Raw genomic sequence first — 18437 nt, 5'->3', positions numbered from 1 at the left:
CTAAAGAGTTTGCCACGGTCGCGCTTTGTATCAAAAGGAGCAAAATAACATAAACATGACTTAAAATAGTTTGAAATTAATAATAATAATATGATAGGGTACAAAGTCAATATTGTTCCCTGATATTATGTTAGTCATAAAACTGGTTCTTATTGGAAGATCATTTGCTCTCTTTCTCTCTCTCACTCACACAACACACAACAGCAATGATTTGGTGTCATGGTGAAGGGACAACTGATATAATATCTCTCAAGATGCCCTTAATGTTATGGCATGAAAATCCTACCTACTCTTGCGGTAACTGTAACGAGGGTAGCCGCCTTCCCCACTTTAAGTACTAAATCTGGATTGTTGCAGCATCAAAGTTCTATGGGACACATTCTCTACACGCATGTAACATCGTTTGCAACATTCACATGTTGCTTTGATACAAGTGTTGCAACATCCCCAATATGCCCACGCAACCAAATTTTTATGCATGCAACAAAATCTGATACAAAAGTGTTGGATTCGCTGGTTCGAACTGTTTTGCCACGAAGTTGGCTCGCCGGAGCACCATTAATTAGAACCAAGTTGGATGACCTAGGACCCTCAGACCCATTCATCCTCGCCCACCGTGAATCCTAGACTCAGTACGCGAAATCAAGCCTGTTTTGATTTATGAAGTCATCCATAGTGCTTAAAGGGAGGGGACTTCAAGAGAGACAAAAATTGTAAATCCCATGACGAGGAGCTTCACGAGCGAACGCTCTGCTAAAAGAGAAGTGATAGAGACACATAAGCGCATTGGTGTCATTATGGAGGGTGATTCTAATTGTTTTTCCATTGTTTTAGAAGATTAAAAAATTGGAAGAAAAACCAAGCTTAAGGGGGAGAAACCCCATTAGCTTTGTTATTAGTGTTCTTAGGGATAACAAAATTGAAATATGAAAATCCATGCTAGCAAGGTGTGGTTAAGTTATGACGTGTGGATCACATTGCAAGAAACGCTACGATACGAAAGCTTGACTACAAATGAACCGACACATCTCCGACTGCACATAACCGAACTGAAACCGAAAACCGAACCGAAAAAAACCTAACCGAAACCGAATTTCAGTTTTTATGGTTTTATGGTTAGGTTTCAGTTAGCAAAAGTGCTAACCATATACACTTCAGTTAATTCAGTTAAAAACCGAAAAAACCATGGTTAACCGAAGAAAACCGAAGATCCCAATAAAACAAAGAATTTTTCTTTCTAAGCCCATCCCAAATTCACGTTAGACTTTTATATATCTTTGACGTGCATATTAGGCAAGAGAGCTACTCTAGATTTGTGGTCTGTACGTGCTAGTATACATAAGTTTGTGACAGATCGTGAGTTCTAGACTTCTAGTCCCCAATATTGATGCATTTATTTTTATTTTGGCTGCATTTTCATTACTTAGCATTTCTTTCTCCTGTAACACATTTAGTTTGGTATTAAAAAGTAGAAAAACCAAATATATGTCCATAAAAATGGATGTTATTCAAAAATTCGCGTCAACTTTGGTTAATTTGGTTATTACCGAAACCGAACCGAATTTATATGGTTATTACCGAAACCGAACCGTATTTTTATACGAAACCGTATTTACCGAAGTATTGAAACTGTATTTACCGAAAAACCGTATTAACCGAACCGAATTAACCATATTAACCGAACGCGCAGCCGGAGACACATCCAACACAATAACGAGTCTGAGCCATGGCCCCACATGCCTGATAATTTCTTTGCCTTCCCGATACGATCATACAAAAGCTGATATCCCCAAAAAAGGCAGGTCATAATGAAAAACTTGCAAACTACTGTTCGAGGCTCTTTGCATCCAATCAATCTCTATGCTCTATTTGTCACGTCGTTGTCCTTGTTGTGGTACCAGCTGAACCTACTCTTTCGTCTTGAGGAGATCATAGTGCACCATCGTCTTCCTGCAGTTTTTCGAGCACGCTTCCTGCACAGAGAAATAAAACCCAAAACCACTAGGAGGCTGTCTCTGTAGTATCTAACAATGCAATTAGGTTATTTTATGTTTGCTGACCTGCATCGCATAGGCTAAGTGCAGCAGTGTCGCCTCCGACCATGGCCGCCCGATGAATTGGAGCCCCACTGGGAGGCCGTCTCTGTCATACCCTGCCTATAAATTGCCAGAAGTATTTTGTGTCACTTCGTGTTCAATCGCTTAAGCTTGTACCAACGAGGTGACAATGATGATAATTTGAGTCCACCAATGTGATGTTTACCGTTACGGTGATGGCAGGCAGGCCGAGGAAGTTCCCTGCGATGGAGTACCTTGCGAGCGCGGCTAATTTGGTTTTAAAAGATCCATGAGGTAGTAAGTATATAATTGTTGGTATTATTCGCGGTAGTATATAAATTTCCATATACCAAAAAGGGGAAGTGGAGATGATGGAATTCACCATATTCATTACCTGCGTTTATGTAGTCCAGTTCTCCTGTGTTTAACGCGTCATCTTGCAGTGCGTAAGCGGTCACACTGTACCAAAAATATACCGACAATTAAATAGTATATTATAAACATTGATTATTTAATCTACGCTAGTAAAAATCTCACTTCGAATGGTGGTAAGATTTCGATTGACCACAAGGACAAATAATAAGAGGGTAGAAGATGAGGCAATTTATTAGAACTAGGATGATGATGAACGTATTTAACATGTTAGGTTTTCTTCATATTATTTTAAATATTTTTTAGTGTTCAAACGGTTTGGTAATGAACAACATAATTTGACAATTATTTTTCATACAATAATCATGATTGTATGAATCGGCGATAGTATCTTGATAAAAATCCATCATACATAAAACCATAATAATGTTATTTGCCAATCTACACATTTCTGAACGTAAACATATATGGACTATGTGTAAAATTAACCATCTATTTATTCATCCTTATCATCACACAAGATATTATATTATATTTTGTTACTTAATTATTATAGTACTCTACTGGATCTAAAAAATTGAACTCAAAACACATCTTGAATGAATATCATATAAATGCATCTACATCATATCATTCTAACTTTATTTATTCATCTTGCTTACACTTCTCCAATTATCGCTTTATTGACAGCTAGTTAGAAGTTAAAATGCAAATAAATCATATATTTGTTTTATTTTTCAAACAATATTGTACCAAAAGCTAAATATAAATACATCTATATCATATCATTTTATTTTTTATCTATTGCTATTGTTTAATCTTCTCTAATTGTAGATCACATATGTGTTTTATTGGTAGTTAGTTAGAAGTACACATACCTCATATGTGTGGTTAATATTTTTTTGAACAATCTTGTAACAAAAGCCAAATGAAAATATGTAGTGCTTGTGTATAAACCTCATATTATCTATCCACATCCTAGATATTTGTAGTAATCCGATTACACTATTCTAGATGGTTCCACATGTGAAAGTATCCTACTCTAATTTCCTCCATCTCTTGCCCATCTAACGCAGTATATTTCATAGATGTATACACATGTAAACCTTTCATATCAACCACTCGATTCATAGCTTGTGTTATCTTGTCATATCTTTCATATTGTTTCCACCAGCTTATATTCTTACTTTGAAATTGTACACCTTTGATAAGGTACTGCACGGCACCAAAAGCAATATTAAACTTTTAAAAGTTTATTTTGTTCAATTTAAGGTTAGAAAATTCTAGCGAAGAAATTTCCATAAAGCATTACTTTAAAAATTCTCTATTTATGGACCATATATGGAGTTCTTACAAAAACCTGATCTTAAGAAAAAAAAAGTTGCTAGTTCTAGGTTGACTGGTAATTAAGTTAGTTCTAGGTAAACTCTAGGACTTCACGTTTGCATAGTGAGAATTGCAAATCTTTTTTTCCAATTGCACAAAAGTTGTGTGACTGAGAACTAAGTCAGTTCTAGATCGACCGGGAACTAGTCATCCTTAAGAAAAAATATTCTATATATGCTCAATATGGATGTAGAAACTAAAGACTTAATATGGATTAAAATTGAAAATCATAACTTGTTTGCTTTTGCTTTAATGATAGTAGTATAAGCATAAGGGGTTACCCACCCGGTCATGGGCGTGACGATCGCGTCGGCCATCTCGAAGATCTTCTGGTGGAAGTACATCTGACGACTCCTGCAGACACATCTCCAAGTCTGGGTATCAGACAGTAAAATCTGGTTATCTGAATGTGGTATATGAGCAGGGACTCACCGAATCCTCTGCGAGTTGAGGTAAGCCTTGCTGCTGAACGACCCGTAGGCGCTCAGCGCGATCCTTACATCCCACCCGATCTCAGACTTGTTCCTACAAGCATAAATTCATCCATTTCTGTGTCAAAACTGCAATGAGATGGGAGAAATAAATTAACCAGCTCGAACTACTCACAGCTTCTCGACGTATTTGGCCACCGAGGCCGAGCACTCGGAGCCCATGGTCACGTAGTGCGCAAGTCGCATCTCCTCTACCTCAGGGATGGTCACCTCCAGGGTCTTGCACCCAAGAAATAAGTTTCAGTTTCATTTTTAAAAAAACTTTCAGTCAGAACTGCGACACTTCGTTCATACTCATAGGAATTTCAAAAAAAAGAATCACATGATTTAACAGTGGATAGATCACTTCTAGCCATTGCCCTCTTACCTCCCAGCCGTACTGCGCGCGCAGGATCTGAAGAGCCTTGTCGCAGCAGCTTCTTATGTCCTCCGAGCAGTCGTCGAACCACTGTGCTTAAAACGTTAGCTACATTGTTCTACCAGGCTTGGCATCGTGGAAGAAGCACCATCTTTGTGATTCGGAAGCTCACCTTTGCGGATCTTGCTAGCCTGATGTTTGGCATGGAACGGGTGGATGTCAGCAACGGCAGATTCAGCTGAGGCTGGAAATGAGTCCACTGGAAATGTCAGTTTCATCTAACCTTCAAGTAAATTTGAACCTGCATACAAAAAAATTACCTGGGAGTGGCTTGGTCTAGACTGGTCAACCATGGCCGCATACCTGAGAGATAATTCGCAGGGTGAGACTAGATGCTGGTGGAGAAGTAGGATCATATAGAATTTTAGTTTGAATCTCAAAATGAAGTTACTGAAAGAAATCTAGGGGGTGGCACTGACGCGACGAGTGCGTCCTCGACCGAGGCCGCCAAGATCCCCGGCATGCCGACCGTCCAGTTCAGCGGCAGAAGCCTGGGTTAAACAACAGTGTGCTATAGTGTCACTCGATCAATCGTTTGCAACAGAAAATACAACAAGCAAGCATTTCGGTTTCATGAAGGTGCGTGATCAAGAGGTACTATATTATTGGCGACGAACCCGGAGTTGGAGAGCCGCCCGACGGTGGGCTTGAAGCCGACGACGCCGCAGAGCGCGGCCGGCATCCGAACGGATCCTGGTCGATGAAACACCAGGATTGCTTCAACTTTGCTTGCACTGCGGCGGCGCGCGAGATCATCGAAAGTATAGTTGATTTCGTATACGTACCGCCTCCGTCGGCGCCGAGGGCGACGGGGCAGAGTCCGGCGCAGACCGCGGCGGCGGACCCGCCCGACGAGCCCCCCGACACCCTGCCGGTGTTGTACGGGTTCCTGGTGGAGCCGTGGTGCGGGTTGATGCCGCTGGTGCCGGCGCCGAGCTCGTGCATGTTGGTCTTGCCGGCCAGGACGGCGCCGCAGGCCCGCAGCTGCGCCACGCACGACGCGTCCGCGACGCACGGCCTCGCCTTCCCCAGCCACCTCGTGCCCCCTGTTGTCCATAACGTGCAACTTGTTAAATGCGAAATTACAGTAGCTGTGTAGTATCTTGTTTCATTGTCGATTTTGTTTACCGGTTGTTTGGTAGGGCATGCAGTCGATCTCGTCCTTCACTGCCACCAGCACCCCGTCCATGGCAGACAGAGGCGTCCCTGCATCCATGCATATGCAACCGAAAACCCGAACATATCACACACACGCATACCATTTTCTACTCCCTTTTCTTTGCATAAGAACATCTTCCGACCCCCAAAAGAATTTTGGAGCGCCGACATTTAGCCGCTCCCAGCAGCGCGTTACAAAAGCCTTTTTCATCCGACGCGGTTTAATATGGTGTCCTGTGTCTCGAGCCCATTCCCGTCACATAGGGACGTTTTCTCCAGGTGACGCCGCGAAGCATCTCGTCATACATGGCCGCGTGGCCCTGCGCGGCGGTGTTATTGCGCCCTACCGCTCTCGCCTGCCGCCGATGTATAAAAGGCGAACCTTCACGCCACTCCCCTACCTTGTCGTTCCCTAGAATCGCGCCCACCTCCAATCCTAAATCGGCCGCTGGAGCATTCTTGCCGTCAACGGATTCGGACATGGCCGCTGAGGCATGAGCGTTGTACGTGGCACAATACCTATGCCGACAAACATGCGCCTCACGAGAAGCGGTGGGTGGAAGATGGCGGTCAATAGGATCAGCATCCCGCCGCCGCCCACGCCAAGGGACAGAACGTTGGCACGACGAGATCAGAACCCAGCAGCGCGGCGCCGGATAAGTGTGCAGATCCCACCTGGATCGCCACCGACAACGAGTTTAAATAAATTTGAGTGTTTTCAGTTAAATTATTAAAATTTCTATTTAGGGGCGTTACTGGAAAGACACGTCCCAAAAACGACAACTTTTTTTTAGATAAAGGAAATATATTAATATCAAAAGATACCAATTACACCCAGCCTCTGCAACAACGTCCCACCCTAATGGCAGTACGTATGCACACAGCCAAAAAAAAGTAAAGAAATTAAGAAATAAAAGTCCTGCTACAACATTCTAGACCTAGCACCAGCAATACAACCACCACCGTGACAACAACTGAAGTACAGACTCTGCAAAAGCGACGCCTCTAAGAAGAGAACAGTGCACCAGCGCCGTAAAAAAACACTCAAACAATCAATCCGCCACTTGTGTCAGACGCGGAAACATGCTCTAAGAGCATCTCCACTCGTCTCCCCGACGAGACCCCCGAGCGACGTTTTTCCCATCCGGACGGCGAAATTCGGCCCAGTCGCGCCCCCCGGTTCCTCGTTTTCGTCCGGATTTGGCTCTTCATCCATCCGGCGAGCTCACGCCATCCCCGGCACTCCGGGGATCTATCGGGGACTCCGGACGAGTGAAAAGCGGGTAAGGGCCCGATCTGTCGGCGACTCGACACACGAACCCCACCGCCACCTCGCTCAAAATCTCCCCACCCCTCGTATCTCTCTCGCCGCCGGCACCACCCCGCCGGCTTGTTGCCCAGATTCCACCGTCCCTCCTTCTCCACCTGCCTATATTCCGCCGTCTTTCGACGAAGGCCTATCTGGCTGCTCCTCCGCCGGCCTGTTTTCCGACTTTAGCCTACTCCTCGTCGCTCGCGGCTCGGGTTGCCTCGACCACGCCCGTCAGGTGTTCGTCCATTTGCCTCGCCGGCCATGGACTCGGACGAAGAGGAGGAGCAGATGTTCGTCGAGCTTATGCGAGAAGAGATGGCAGCCGCCGCCCAAGACGAGGAGCACATGATGATCCTCGGTTGCTTGTCAAGCATGTACGCCGGACTGGCAACTGGTCGACGTGGTGGGTCGGTACCAGGTCGCCGGAAGTGCAAGCCGAGACAACGAATGGAGGGATACTGCATGTTGTACGCCGACTACTTCGCCGACAATCCATTGCACGGTGAGAGTGTTTTCCGACGTCGTTTCAGGATGAGAAGAAAGCTATTTCTGCAAATTGTGTATGCCATCCGAGACTTTGACTCCTACTTCAGATGCAAGGTGGATTGCACTGGTTTGGTTGGATTTTCGTCACTGCAGAAGTGCACATTGGCTATGAGGATGCTGGCGTATGGAGCTCCCGCTGATGGTGCAGATGACTATCTTTGGATGGCGGAGTCCACCGCCCTTGATTGTTTCTACCGGTTCTGCAGGGCCGTCATAGCAGTGTTCGGGGACTTTTACTTGAGAGCACCCACTGTCGAAGACACTCAGAGGATCCTTGCAACAAATGAAGCTAGGGGTTTTCCAGGGATGCTTGGAAGTATTGACTGCATGCATTGGAAATGGAAGAACTGTCCGTTTGCGTGGCAGTGAATGTACAAGGGTCACAAGAACGGCTGCACTGTGATACTTGAAGCAGTGGCTACCCATGATCTCTGGATTTGGCACTCTTTCTTTGGTATGCCTGGATCCAACAATGACATTAACGTCCTAAACTGCTCCCCGATCTTTTCCAAGCTTGTTGAGGGTCATGCTCCCCGGTGAACTATGTGATCAATGGTCGGCACTACAACAAATGATACTACCTTGCAGACGGTATCTATCCAAAGTGAGCAACATTTGTGAAGACTATCTCGAAACCTAGCACCCCCAAACTTTGCGAGTTTGTGAAGAAGCAAGAAGCTTGCCGAAAAGACGTGGAGCGTGCATTTGATGTCCTCCAGCAGAGATTTGCTGTCGTCCGGTTCCCCGCTATGACTTGGTCCAAAGATCAGATGTGGGAGGTGATGAACTGCTGTGTGTGCCTACACAATATGATTATTGAAAATGAGCGAAAACATCCGGTTCCTCTGGCTGAGCAACAAGCACCATATGAGAGAGAGGGTCCTCTTGCACAACCTAATCACCAGGTGCCTCCATCATGAGCCGCCTTCATTGCAATGCGCCAGGAGATTCGAGACTCTACAATGCATCAGCAGCTGCAAGATGATCTGGTGGAGCACATATGGACGCTCCGAGGCAACGCCAACGCCGACGCCAACTAGTCTGTCATAATTTGTTTGAAAAATTGTGAAATTGTGTGCTTCATTTGTTTCAGCACTTGTTAAACATTGTACTGATTATCGCCGAATTTGTTTCAGCAATTTTCGTACTCTTGCTCGCCGAACTTGTTAAATTTTATGTTGAATTTGTTTGAAATATGTCAAATGGTCGGGGTTGGGGGTTTCCTGCCGGGGGACGGCTGGAACTTCAGCGCTCCCCATGCCAAATCTTCCTTTAATCCAGACGAAAATTTTGTCGGATTTGGGGCGTGGGGAGCACCAAATGCTCTAACCAATCCAAACAAATGGGAGCAATGGATCTGCATCCGTGTCTGGTCGGGCCATGAATTCTACAGATCAGCGACCCCTTCTTCCACGGAGCGCCGTACTGAAAATATAAAAATAAAAGTGTAGCAGGGAGCCAGGCACTACCCGTACCGTAGGCCCATCTTCTCTGAGCGATCACTGCTGTTGATCTCTGCTCCTTCACTGGATTAATCAGGACCATGGGATGCGTACATACTATCCCCATCCGAGTTTCCTGTCAGCCTGGAGCTTTGCTGAATCTGACGATCGAGCGTTCGGCTACTCTTTGTCTTGCAATGGCGAGGGCGATGTTACTGCTACTGTTCGCCGTTTTGTACTGCCCTTATTATGAGGCCAACTACTAAATTATTGAGACTCCGATGAGCGGGACCACGGAGGTGAAGGCAGAGACAGCGAGGCGCCGCACCGGTAACGGCGGCGGCACCACGGTTCAGTCGGGGATGGTCCTACCGCTTCTTAAATTGCACGGTGATCGCTGCGCTGTCACCGGCGCCCGGCGGTGGCCGGCGTGGCCGATACTAACTGAACTTAGAGGAGCTGCACATTAACAACCTGAATTTACCTTGCTGGTATCTGAGGGTAGACTCCTCAGCCTGCTTGATGATGTCCTCGGGGTTGTAGCTGATGAACATGGCCATGTTGAGTTCAGGCCCCGAGCAGTCCTCCACCGCAGCCAGAAACCTCCTCGCCACCTACCAAACGATAAAAAGACGACGATCAATGGTCTAATGGTCATGTCTTGCAATCTGAACTGCATCCAGCATTCTTGTGCAGCCCAAGTTTGTCTGTAACCTCCTCCACATTGTACTGACACAGTGACATGGGGCAGAGTTTGGGCTCATCTTGGGTACGGTTAACAAAAAGGAAAAAAAATGATTACCATGACAGGAGTGATCTCTCCTGAGACGTAGGCCTTGGCGAAGTCCCGGATCGTCCAGCGCCTGAAGCACGGGGACAGCGGATCGGCGAGGCCAGGGAGGCAGCCGACGGCATCGTGGACGCGCTCTGCCGGCGACAGGCCGGGCTTCACCTGGTTCACATTCTGCTCGGGGATGTCTGCAGCAACACCAATGGGCACGAGTTAAACCCGTGAACTGCCCGAATGCATACGAGAATCCATCATGGCAGGACTAACTGACCTTTCAAGGGGTGTGTCGCAGTGAACAACGGCGGCTCCGGGATCTCGGCGTCGGAGACAAGCTGCAGCGATGCGTTCTTCAGTAATCAAGAAAATCAGATGAACAGAGTGGTTTTGGAAAAAGAAATCTCCTAACAATGTGCAAGAACCTCGCAGTTTCAGTGCTCACTAGCTAGTGTACCAATGCCAACTGAAAATCAGAATAGACGGACTTTAAACGAAAAAACCTAAGGAATTTTTGGTCACCTTATTGACGAGATTATCTTTCTTGAGGAAGTAGAGCACGACGGGGCCGACGATGGGCGTCTCCAGAACCCACGCGAAGATCTTCACCGGAAGCCCGGCAACCCGAGGCGCTGAAGAACGCAAAATAAAAAATGTTAATCGCTGACAGGAAATGCGAGCGCTCTGAACGCGAGTAGTATCAAAATTAGGAATAGGCTGGAGGAACCTTTGACGTTGGGACTGATGTAGAGCTCGTCGCTGCCTGGTCCGAGGTCGACCTCCGACGCCGGCTTGTAAACCTTGGGAGACGAGAGGATTAGACCCATGGACGAGCACAGCTAGTGAGCTATTGCTGTCCAGTCCGGTTCACTTCTGGCGACGACAAGGAGGCTTCGGTGGTTCGGTGAAGGGACGATGGAGGTGAGCTGAGGCTCTGCTGGGAGGGAAGGAGATCGCGGGCTCGTACTAGCGGTACTAGGCGTCATCATGTAGGTAGGTAGTAGTACTACTCACTTTGCGTCGCAGCATTGGTCTTCTCATCAGAATCCAGGCAAGTCAACAACAGGTACTTTGTTTTACTAGTAAGCGTGCACGGCAATGCACGTCGAAACTCATCTAAATTACTATATGAAGTTTTGAAGTCCATTATATATAATCTCTATCCATAATGCATATGTCCTCGCACAAATTGAAATGAGAAACATCATTATAAATTAGGCAAGATGTCAATCAAGTTCAGTAGAGAATTCCATGGGTAACTCAAATATTACATATTTTAATTCGGACGGGTGAAAGGGCGAGCTCAACCATGGTAAAGATTGTAAGGTCTAGTCACTTGATAATATCATGATTCTGATATTTCACATGTCAACAGATAATAATTAAACATATAAAATTCATGTTAACAAAACAACCAACCCACTGGTCACTGCCCAACCCTAGGAGCGGTTGCTGAAGCAGATATCTTGATTGATGGGATCTTCTGATCTTCTCCCATTCTTTCCATCGTTGGTCTAAAAGGAGAATGGTTAATCCCACCCTATAAGCAATGCTCTTACTTGAAAAATAAAGCACGTCATGGTAAGCCAAAGTTATAAATCAGGCATGATGCATTCCACAATTGCCACACCTCTATTATCATATAGTTTTCTATTGGACTAATCAAAATCCCACTTGAAGATGCGGCCTTAACCAGAGCATATGAATCTCCTACTCGTGTTGTAATGGCCAAAAGATTTAAGGCACCTCTTAAGCAACGAAGAAGCGAAGATTCAAAAGAAATCAGCGAGAGATACGATTCGTTGCCACCGCCTATATATACATCTTGTAAGCCGTCGGCTAGGTTTATCATATTATAAGATAACCCACAACATTTGTAAACACTTGCTGATACAGTGAAGTATTTGCTGGCTGAAGTCCGTGGTTTTTTCCCCTTCTAGGGTTTTCCACGTTAAATCATATGTCTCCGCTGCGTTTTCCTTTATCGTTCTTCGTTATTTGCTTGTCGCGTTTATAACTCATCATCGATTCAGACTCACGTGTACAACAAAACCAGTGGATACAAAAATCACTTGAGGGCCAAAACAAACAACCAAATGGGACACACACACACGCACGCGCGCGCGCGCGCGCGCGCACGCGCACGCACGCACGCGCACGCACGCGCGCACGCACGCACGCACGCACGCACGCACGCACGCACGCACGCACGCACACACGCACACACGCACAACACACACACACACACACACACACACACACACACACACACACACACACACACACACACACACATATATCAAAATAAGTTAGGCCCTACCAGCCTGATGCCAATTGACATGAAATCAACCCATGCAAGTATGAAAAAAGAAAGAAGCAGGTTTATTTGTACACATAAGTTTAATTTAAAAAATCTATGAAGTCACACACACACACACACACACACACACACACACACACACACACACACACATATATATATATCAAAATAAGTTAGGCCCTACCAGCCTGATGCCAATTGACATGAAATCAACCCATGCAAGTATGAAAAAAGAAAGAAGCAGGTTTATTTGTACACATAAGTTTAATTTAAAAAAATCTATGAAGTCACACACACACACACACACACACACACACACACACACACACACATATATATATATATATATATATATATATATATATATATATATATATATCAAAATAAGTTAGGCCCTACCAGCCTGATGCCAATTGACATGAAATCAACCCATGCAAGTATGAAAAAAGAAAGAAGCAGGTTTATTTGTACACATAAGTTTAATTTAAAAAAATCTATGAAGTCATAGGTAAATTACATAGGCATAGCTTGTGACAGACCATAAGGGAAACATGAAGCTATGTATACCAGGCATCCTTCCACAACAGTGCACACACTCTCTGACAAATTGTTCTTGTCAACGAACATGAAGCATGTAATTCAATATGACCGTTTTTTCTAGTGCAACATATTTTCCTCGCAGAGTCTGATCGGGCTAACTAATCATACATACATTAAGTCACGAAATCATGAGTGCAACCTCTTTCTTATTCATTGTGCTGAGATCATGAACGATAGTACCATTCTCTTTGTTAGTGTTCAGCTAACAACACAACCTCAGCATCGATTCTCCAAACCTGAATCTGAGTAGTGAACGAATGAAAATAAATAAACTGGAATTACCGAATTAGTGCGAAGAATACACAGGCAGCAGTCCAGGCTGGTCCCGTAGTTGGCGCCTTGGCGGGTGAGGGACGAGCGACCGAGCGAGGTGAAGGCCTGGGCATTGGGATGAGGGGAAGGCCTTGTTGGAGGCTGATGGGTGATGGCGGCGTCGGTGCGCGTGGACTGGGGAGGCATGTGCAGCGGTTGACCATGGAGATCCTGTTTATTCGGAGGAGAAGGCCTCGGCCTTTGCACGGTTCCCTGCGGGGATTGAGAGGATGTTTGCAATGTCATTGGGGAGATCGTGATCATGTTAGATCGTGATCATGCAACCGCAATCGCTCCCACTCTGATGATAATCATTTTGTACCTAGAATTCACCCCATTAAGCCAATTGCTAAAAATGTTTGCAATGCTACGGGGAGGGTATAAGGTAGAACCTATCTGAATGATTGACCATATAGATCGAGCAACACGACAGTTGAAGAAAAGGTATTTTTATTGTCTCCTCCTCGTGACAAAACAGACATTTCGTACAACCATGCTAGTTGCGCTTTACAAGGTTATCTTTAGTAAGAATCACACCTCGACGAAGATACCATGCAAAGACCTTTGTTTTGAGATGTATCTTCATCTTCCAGATGTGTTTATTATTTAAAACCGGTTGTGCTGATAGGCATAATGCTTTGTACATGGAGCTAACCGAAAATATGCCATTTTTGGTGAGACTCCAACGGAATTCATCCGTCTCCTGAACCAGCTGGATAGAACCTAACCGCTGAAGTAGTTCATTCCAGGAATCTAGTCTAGAGGGGGGAGAAGATTCCATCACCTTCTGTAAGGTAACCCCTTTGTGACGAACAATACTGTACAAGGCTGGATACTGTTCACGGAGAGTGGTTGTTCCCAACCAGCGATCCTCCCAGAACCGTATCTCTGCCCCATTCTTGATGGAGAAAAGTTTACAGTCTTAGGAGAGAAAAAAGGAAAATTGAGGAGAAGCTCACTTTCTCCATCTCATTAGCCACTAACCTAGTTTGTTGCCTGCCCTGCCCCAACACGCCAACATTTCTTAGAAAATGTCACGAACTCTCTAATCTTGTCCATGTCTATGGTACTTTTTCGATAAAGGATGATCGCAGATACGAGGTTTCTTGGCTAGGGAATTGGCCTCTCTGTGAACAATATCCTGCGTTATAGGATATTGTTCGTCGCAAAAGTGATACCATTGTTTTATTAATGACAACCTCACACCCGTCAGTGACGTTTAGACGAGATTTATATGGTCTGAGGCTTGCTGCGTTACTTCATCGTTTGGAATCCATTCAACTTTCTGTAGGTCCTGATGAATTTTGTTGAAACTTACATTCCAACGGAAATTTTCCGTAAGTTCACTATACAATGCGATTATCCAACCTGCCAGTCGATAAGAACAAGAAAATTTGGAAGATGAAAATACCACTAAAAATTAAGATTTTGGTTGGTATTTACATCGAGGGGTAATCCTAACTAAAGACAATGGTGTTAAGCACAATTGGCTTGGAAGTAATAAGTGTGTGTTCTGGCATCAGAATGAGACGATTAAACACTTATTCTTCTAGTGCCGCTTTGCCAGATCTATATGGTCATGCATCCAAGTAGTTTCTGATCTGTATCCTCCGACTAGTGTAGCCAACATCTTCGGTAATTGGCTTCATGGTATTGATCGCAGGTTTAGAATGCTTATTAGGGTAGGAGCGCTTGCCGTTGTATGGTCGCTATAGCTACGTAGAAATGACAAAAATTTTAATGGTAAGGATTATTCTCTCTTGCAGGTTATATATAAATGTACCGGTATTCTCCATTCGTGGTCTGCGCTGCAAAGGGTCGAGAACCCCTACCTCTTTACGGAGGTCTATACACTACATCGAGGGATACATTTTCCTTAAGTCTTTACGAAGTGGTGGCAGCATAATCTACGGATTGAGCCACCACTTCCTCCTTAGGTGATCTACAATTGCTCATGATTGATATGTAATTTACCTTTTTATTTTTACTTTTGTCGTACTTGAGACTTTGAAACGGATATGTGCATCTTAGTTATGCAATCATTTTCTTTGGCGGCATCATACACTCACCATCAACATCTATAACATGGACCCTTTAACTATACACATAAACAAACATTTGAGGCGTCATATGGCCAATGGCAGGAGACCAAAAAAGCTGAACATAAATCGAGGAAAGCAACCTTGGTGATAGCTGTTTTATGTATGCACTAAGCAAGAATCAGGATATACAGATAAATCTGAAAAATGCCCTTTTCAAACATAATATTTAGAGGGTTAAAAAAAGGGTTAAACCATCTCAGACTATACAATGATTGTATGTATGCTATCCATAAAGTCGATAAAAGTAAATTATCTATTTATTCATCTAGGAAAAAATGATGAAAAGTGCTCTTCTAATGTGCTCAAAGATCAGACATTGAAGGAGAGCGCAGGGCTTGAAGTAAGGGTCATGAGGGCATCTCCAGTGGGGTGACCTAAACGGTCCGTTTTGGTCCGTTTGGATCGGCCCGTGGGTAGATTGTGGATGGCGGTCTGACCGGCTAGGCAGTGCGTCCAGCGGCTGACCCATTCGGTTCGATGTTGAGACAATTGCATTCAAACTAATTCTTAAATTGCATACATATTTGGAGAATTTTCTTTAGAAAAATGGTTTATAGTATAAATAATAAAAAAAAATAATAGAAGACTCCATCTTCTTTGTTTTGCCCTCTCCTAGTTATCCTCGTCGGTGTGGTAGTGGCTTCGCTCATGGGAGCTAGAGCTACTCAATGTTTGAGCCTTTTCCCACCAATGTCGCCATCGTGGTGACTTTCCCTCGATGTCGGAGTCGGATGGCAACGAAAGGCTTCTCATGGCGCCAGCCTGTCGTCGATGGTAAATCGCAGAGATGACGACAGCGACCGGTGGGAGCTTGCAGCACGGATGGTACCACTCAGATGTACAACTTTTATATCGACATGGCCAGAAGCCGAGAAGGTGCCGAAGAAATCGAAGAGGGCATCGGTTTCTCTTCCACGACGGTTTCTGTGCTTGGGAAGGCGCCTCGATCTCCGCGGTTGCACACTTGCGGCGTTATATCGTCCCCCCCCCCCCCCCCCCGCGTGGATTGGGTTTGGCCAGATAAGTTCTTGGGCCCAGCGCCGGCGCAAAAATGAATTTGGGGAGACCAGCTGGGCGCGATATTTAGTGTGGGCACCCCCATAGCCCTTTAGGGCCCCTGAGTGGAGATGCACTAAGTCCAGAATGAATGAGGCCTTCTTTCCATAGCATGGGGAGGAGTAAGATAACTTTGAGAGCCATATGTAGTTGGGTGTTTTTTCGATAAAGGAAATATATTAATATCAAAACGATACCAATTACACCCAGCCTCTGCAACAACGCACCACCCTAATGGCACTACGGATGCACACAGCCAAAAAGAAGAAAAGAAAACTAAGAAACAAAAGTCCCGCTACAGTATCTCGGGCCTAACAACAGCAATACATACACCGCCAAGACAACACCTGAAATACAAAATCTCCAAAAACGACGCCTCCAAGAAGGCAACAGTGCGCGAACACCATCGTCGCCCGATCAACGATCTTAGGTTTTCACCCTGAAGATAGTCCCCGCTCTCAAAACAATGCCTCCAACAAGGTCATTGCCAGGCACAACCAGTTAAGGCTAGACCTTGGGTTTTCACCCTGAAAGGTAGGACTCTGAACTTCACCTGTGTTGTCGCCCCCACTTTCATACCGCTGCTGTGAAGCCCGGAACACCAAGCAAGTCCCTCAACAACGCGGAGACTTGAACCTCCCTTAGCTAGTCCTCCCCTCTGGCCTTCATGAACTTCTCTTCTTCCGACTTTCATCATGGATCCATAGTCACTTGATGTCAACACAGAAAAAGAGCTTCGCGCCGCTTCCTCCAGAACCAATCGGTCGGAATAAAAGCATGGGTGCGCACGACCGAATACCACCGATCCAGCAAACTCCAGGCAAAAAGCACTGTTACATTCGTCGGCGGAGCCTTCCGGAACTCAACACTTCGGCTAGATCACGAGTCCAGGCCTCCGGTAGGTCTTCCTCTTCACACAAGAGAGACCCTAGGACCACCGCCTTTATTCAGGTCGGACCCCCACGTCGGCGACCATCCCGGGTTGGCCACTCCAACCCTCCATCGGCGACTCCATCGCCGGCTTCCAAGCATCTCCATCTCGCCGCCGGAACGCGGTGATAGATCGATAGATCCACCACCACCAACCGCAGGCCAACCCTCTCCGGCGAAGAAGAGGGCCACCTTCACCGTCTTACCCAAGGCTGCTGCCCCGGGCGACCTCGTGTCGCGGGTGAAGCCCGAGATCGCCTCCACTCACCGGCGAGAGGCGGGGGGAAATTGGCGCAGGCCATGAGCCTGGCTGCCGCCCACCACCAGCCCCTGTCGGGTGCTGCGGAGAGCCGACGGGAGGAGGGAGGCCGCAGCGCTGGCCGCCGCCGCCCATCCCAACCGCGCCGGCCGAGGGAGAGCCGACGGGAGAAGGGGGCGCAGCGCAGGCCGCCGCCGCCCAACCCATCCGCGCGCCCGCCATGCGTCGAGGAAGGGGATCCGGCCGCCGTCCACCAGGCGTCGACGAGGAAGGCCCCCCGCCGCCGCCACGCCCCGAGGGTCTTTGCCCCGGCGGCGCTAAAGGCGGCGGCGGCGGCGTTTAGGGCTGGGGAGTTACGGGAGGGCTGGGGAGTTGCGGGAGGGCTGGGGAGTTGGGTGTTAGTGTTAGGAAAAAGGCTTCTACTCCATATGTTTAATATTTTACCCGTAAGGGAGAGCTTGTGGTGAAGGATGTTGTACAGATCAACGTGAGAAGTGGGTTCATCCCAAGCCTTCTTGACCACATCGGAGAAGCTGGGCACGTGGATCCAAAATTCCTCAAACCAGAAGGTTTTAGGCTTCAAAGGTCCACTGCACAAGTCAAGGATCATAGGGCAATGGTCAGAGAGTGAGGAAGAAAACATTTGGAGAATGTGACCGTCATGACATGGTCGGGGCCTCTTGCTGATTTGACCAAAGTGAGCCTACGATTTTCGAGATGGGATCCATAAGCTCGCCCCTTGCTTTTGTACATTGATGGCATGCCTTATTTCTGAACAAAGTCTAATCATACACATTGCCATGTACATTTTTTTTTGTTGCGACACACAGAGCTAAGGGACAAAGTTATCGAAGCGTTGGACAAGTCACTTCGGAGAATGTGGGTTCATTGT

At 46.1% G+C, this 18437-nt stretch overlaps 1 protein-coding gene across 2 annotated transcripts; it reads right to left on the bottom strand.

Annotated features, from left to right (window-relative positions):
- Nucleotides 1–1709: 1709 nt before the first annotated feature.
- Nucleotides 1710–10973, bottom strand: LOC127294221 (fatty acid amide hydrolase). Of its 2 annotated transcripts, none has more exons than XM_051323984.2 (19): nt 10694–10973; nt 10489–10598; nt 10244–10304; nt 9985–10160; nt 9667–9796; nt 5853–5930; nt 5510–5770; nt 5342–5417; nt 5144–5215; nt 4985–5027; nt 4837–4908; nt 4674–4754; nt 4422–4525; nt 4248–4340; nt 4101–4169; nt 2452–2516; nt 2263–2324; nt 2061–2152; nt 1710–1973 (listed from the first exon to the last, which is right to left on the bottom strand). In XM_051323984.2, the coding sequence occupies exons 1-18, from the start codon at nt 10791–10793 to the stop codon at nt 2075–2077; spliced, it is 1731 nt and encodes a 576-aa protein (XP_051179944.1). In that variant the 5' UTR covers nt 10794–10973; the 3' UTR covers nt 1710–1973; nt 2061–2074. The 2 variants fall into 2 exon arrangements, with proteins under 2 accessions (XP_051179944.1, XP_051179943.1); XM_051323983.2 differs by having other exon boundaries at nt 2061–2156; nt 10694–10972.
- Nucleotides 10974–18437: the final 7464 nt, after the last annotated feature.

This window comes from Lolium perenne, chromosome 4 (assembly GCF_019359855.2).
Source record: "Lolium perenne isolate Kyuss_39 chromosome 4, Kyuss_2.0, whole genome shotgun sequence".
NCBI classification, from domain to species: domain Eukaryota; kingdom Viridiplantae; phylum Streptophyta; class Magnoliopsida; order Poales; family Poaceae; genus Lolium; species Lolium perenne.
Note: the sequence above shows the minus strand (reverse complement) of the source record. Positions and strands in the feature narration are given on the sequence as shown.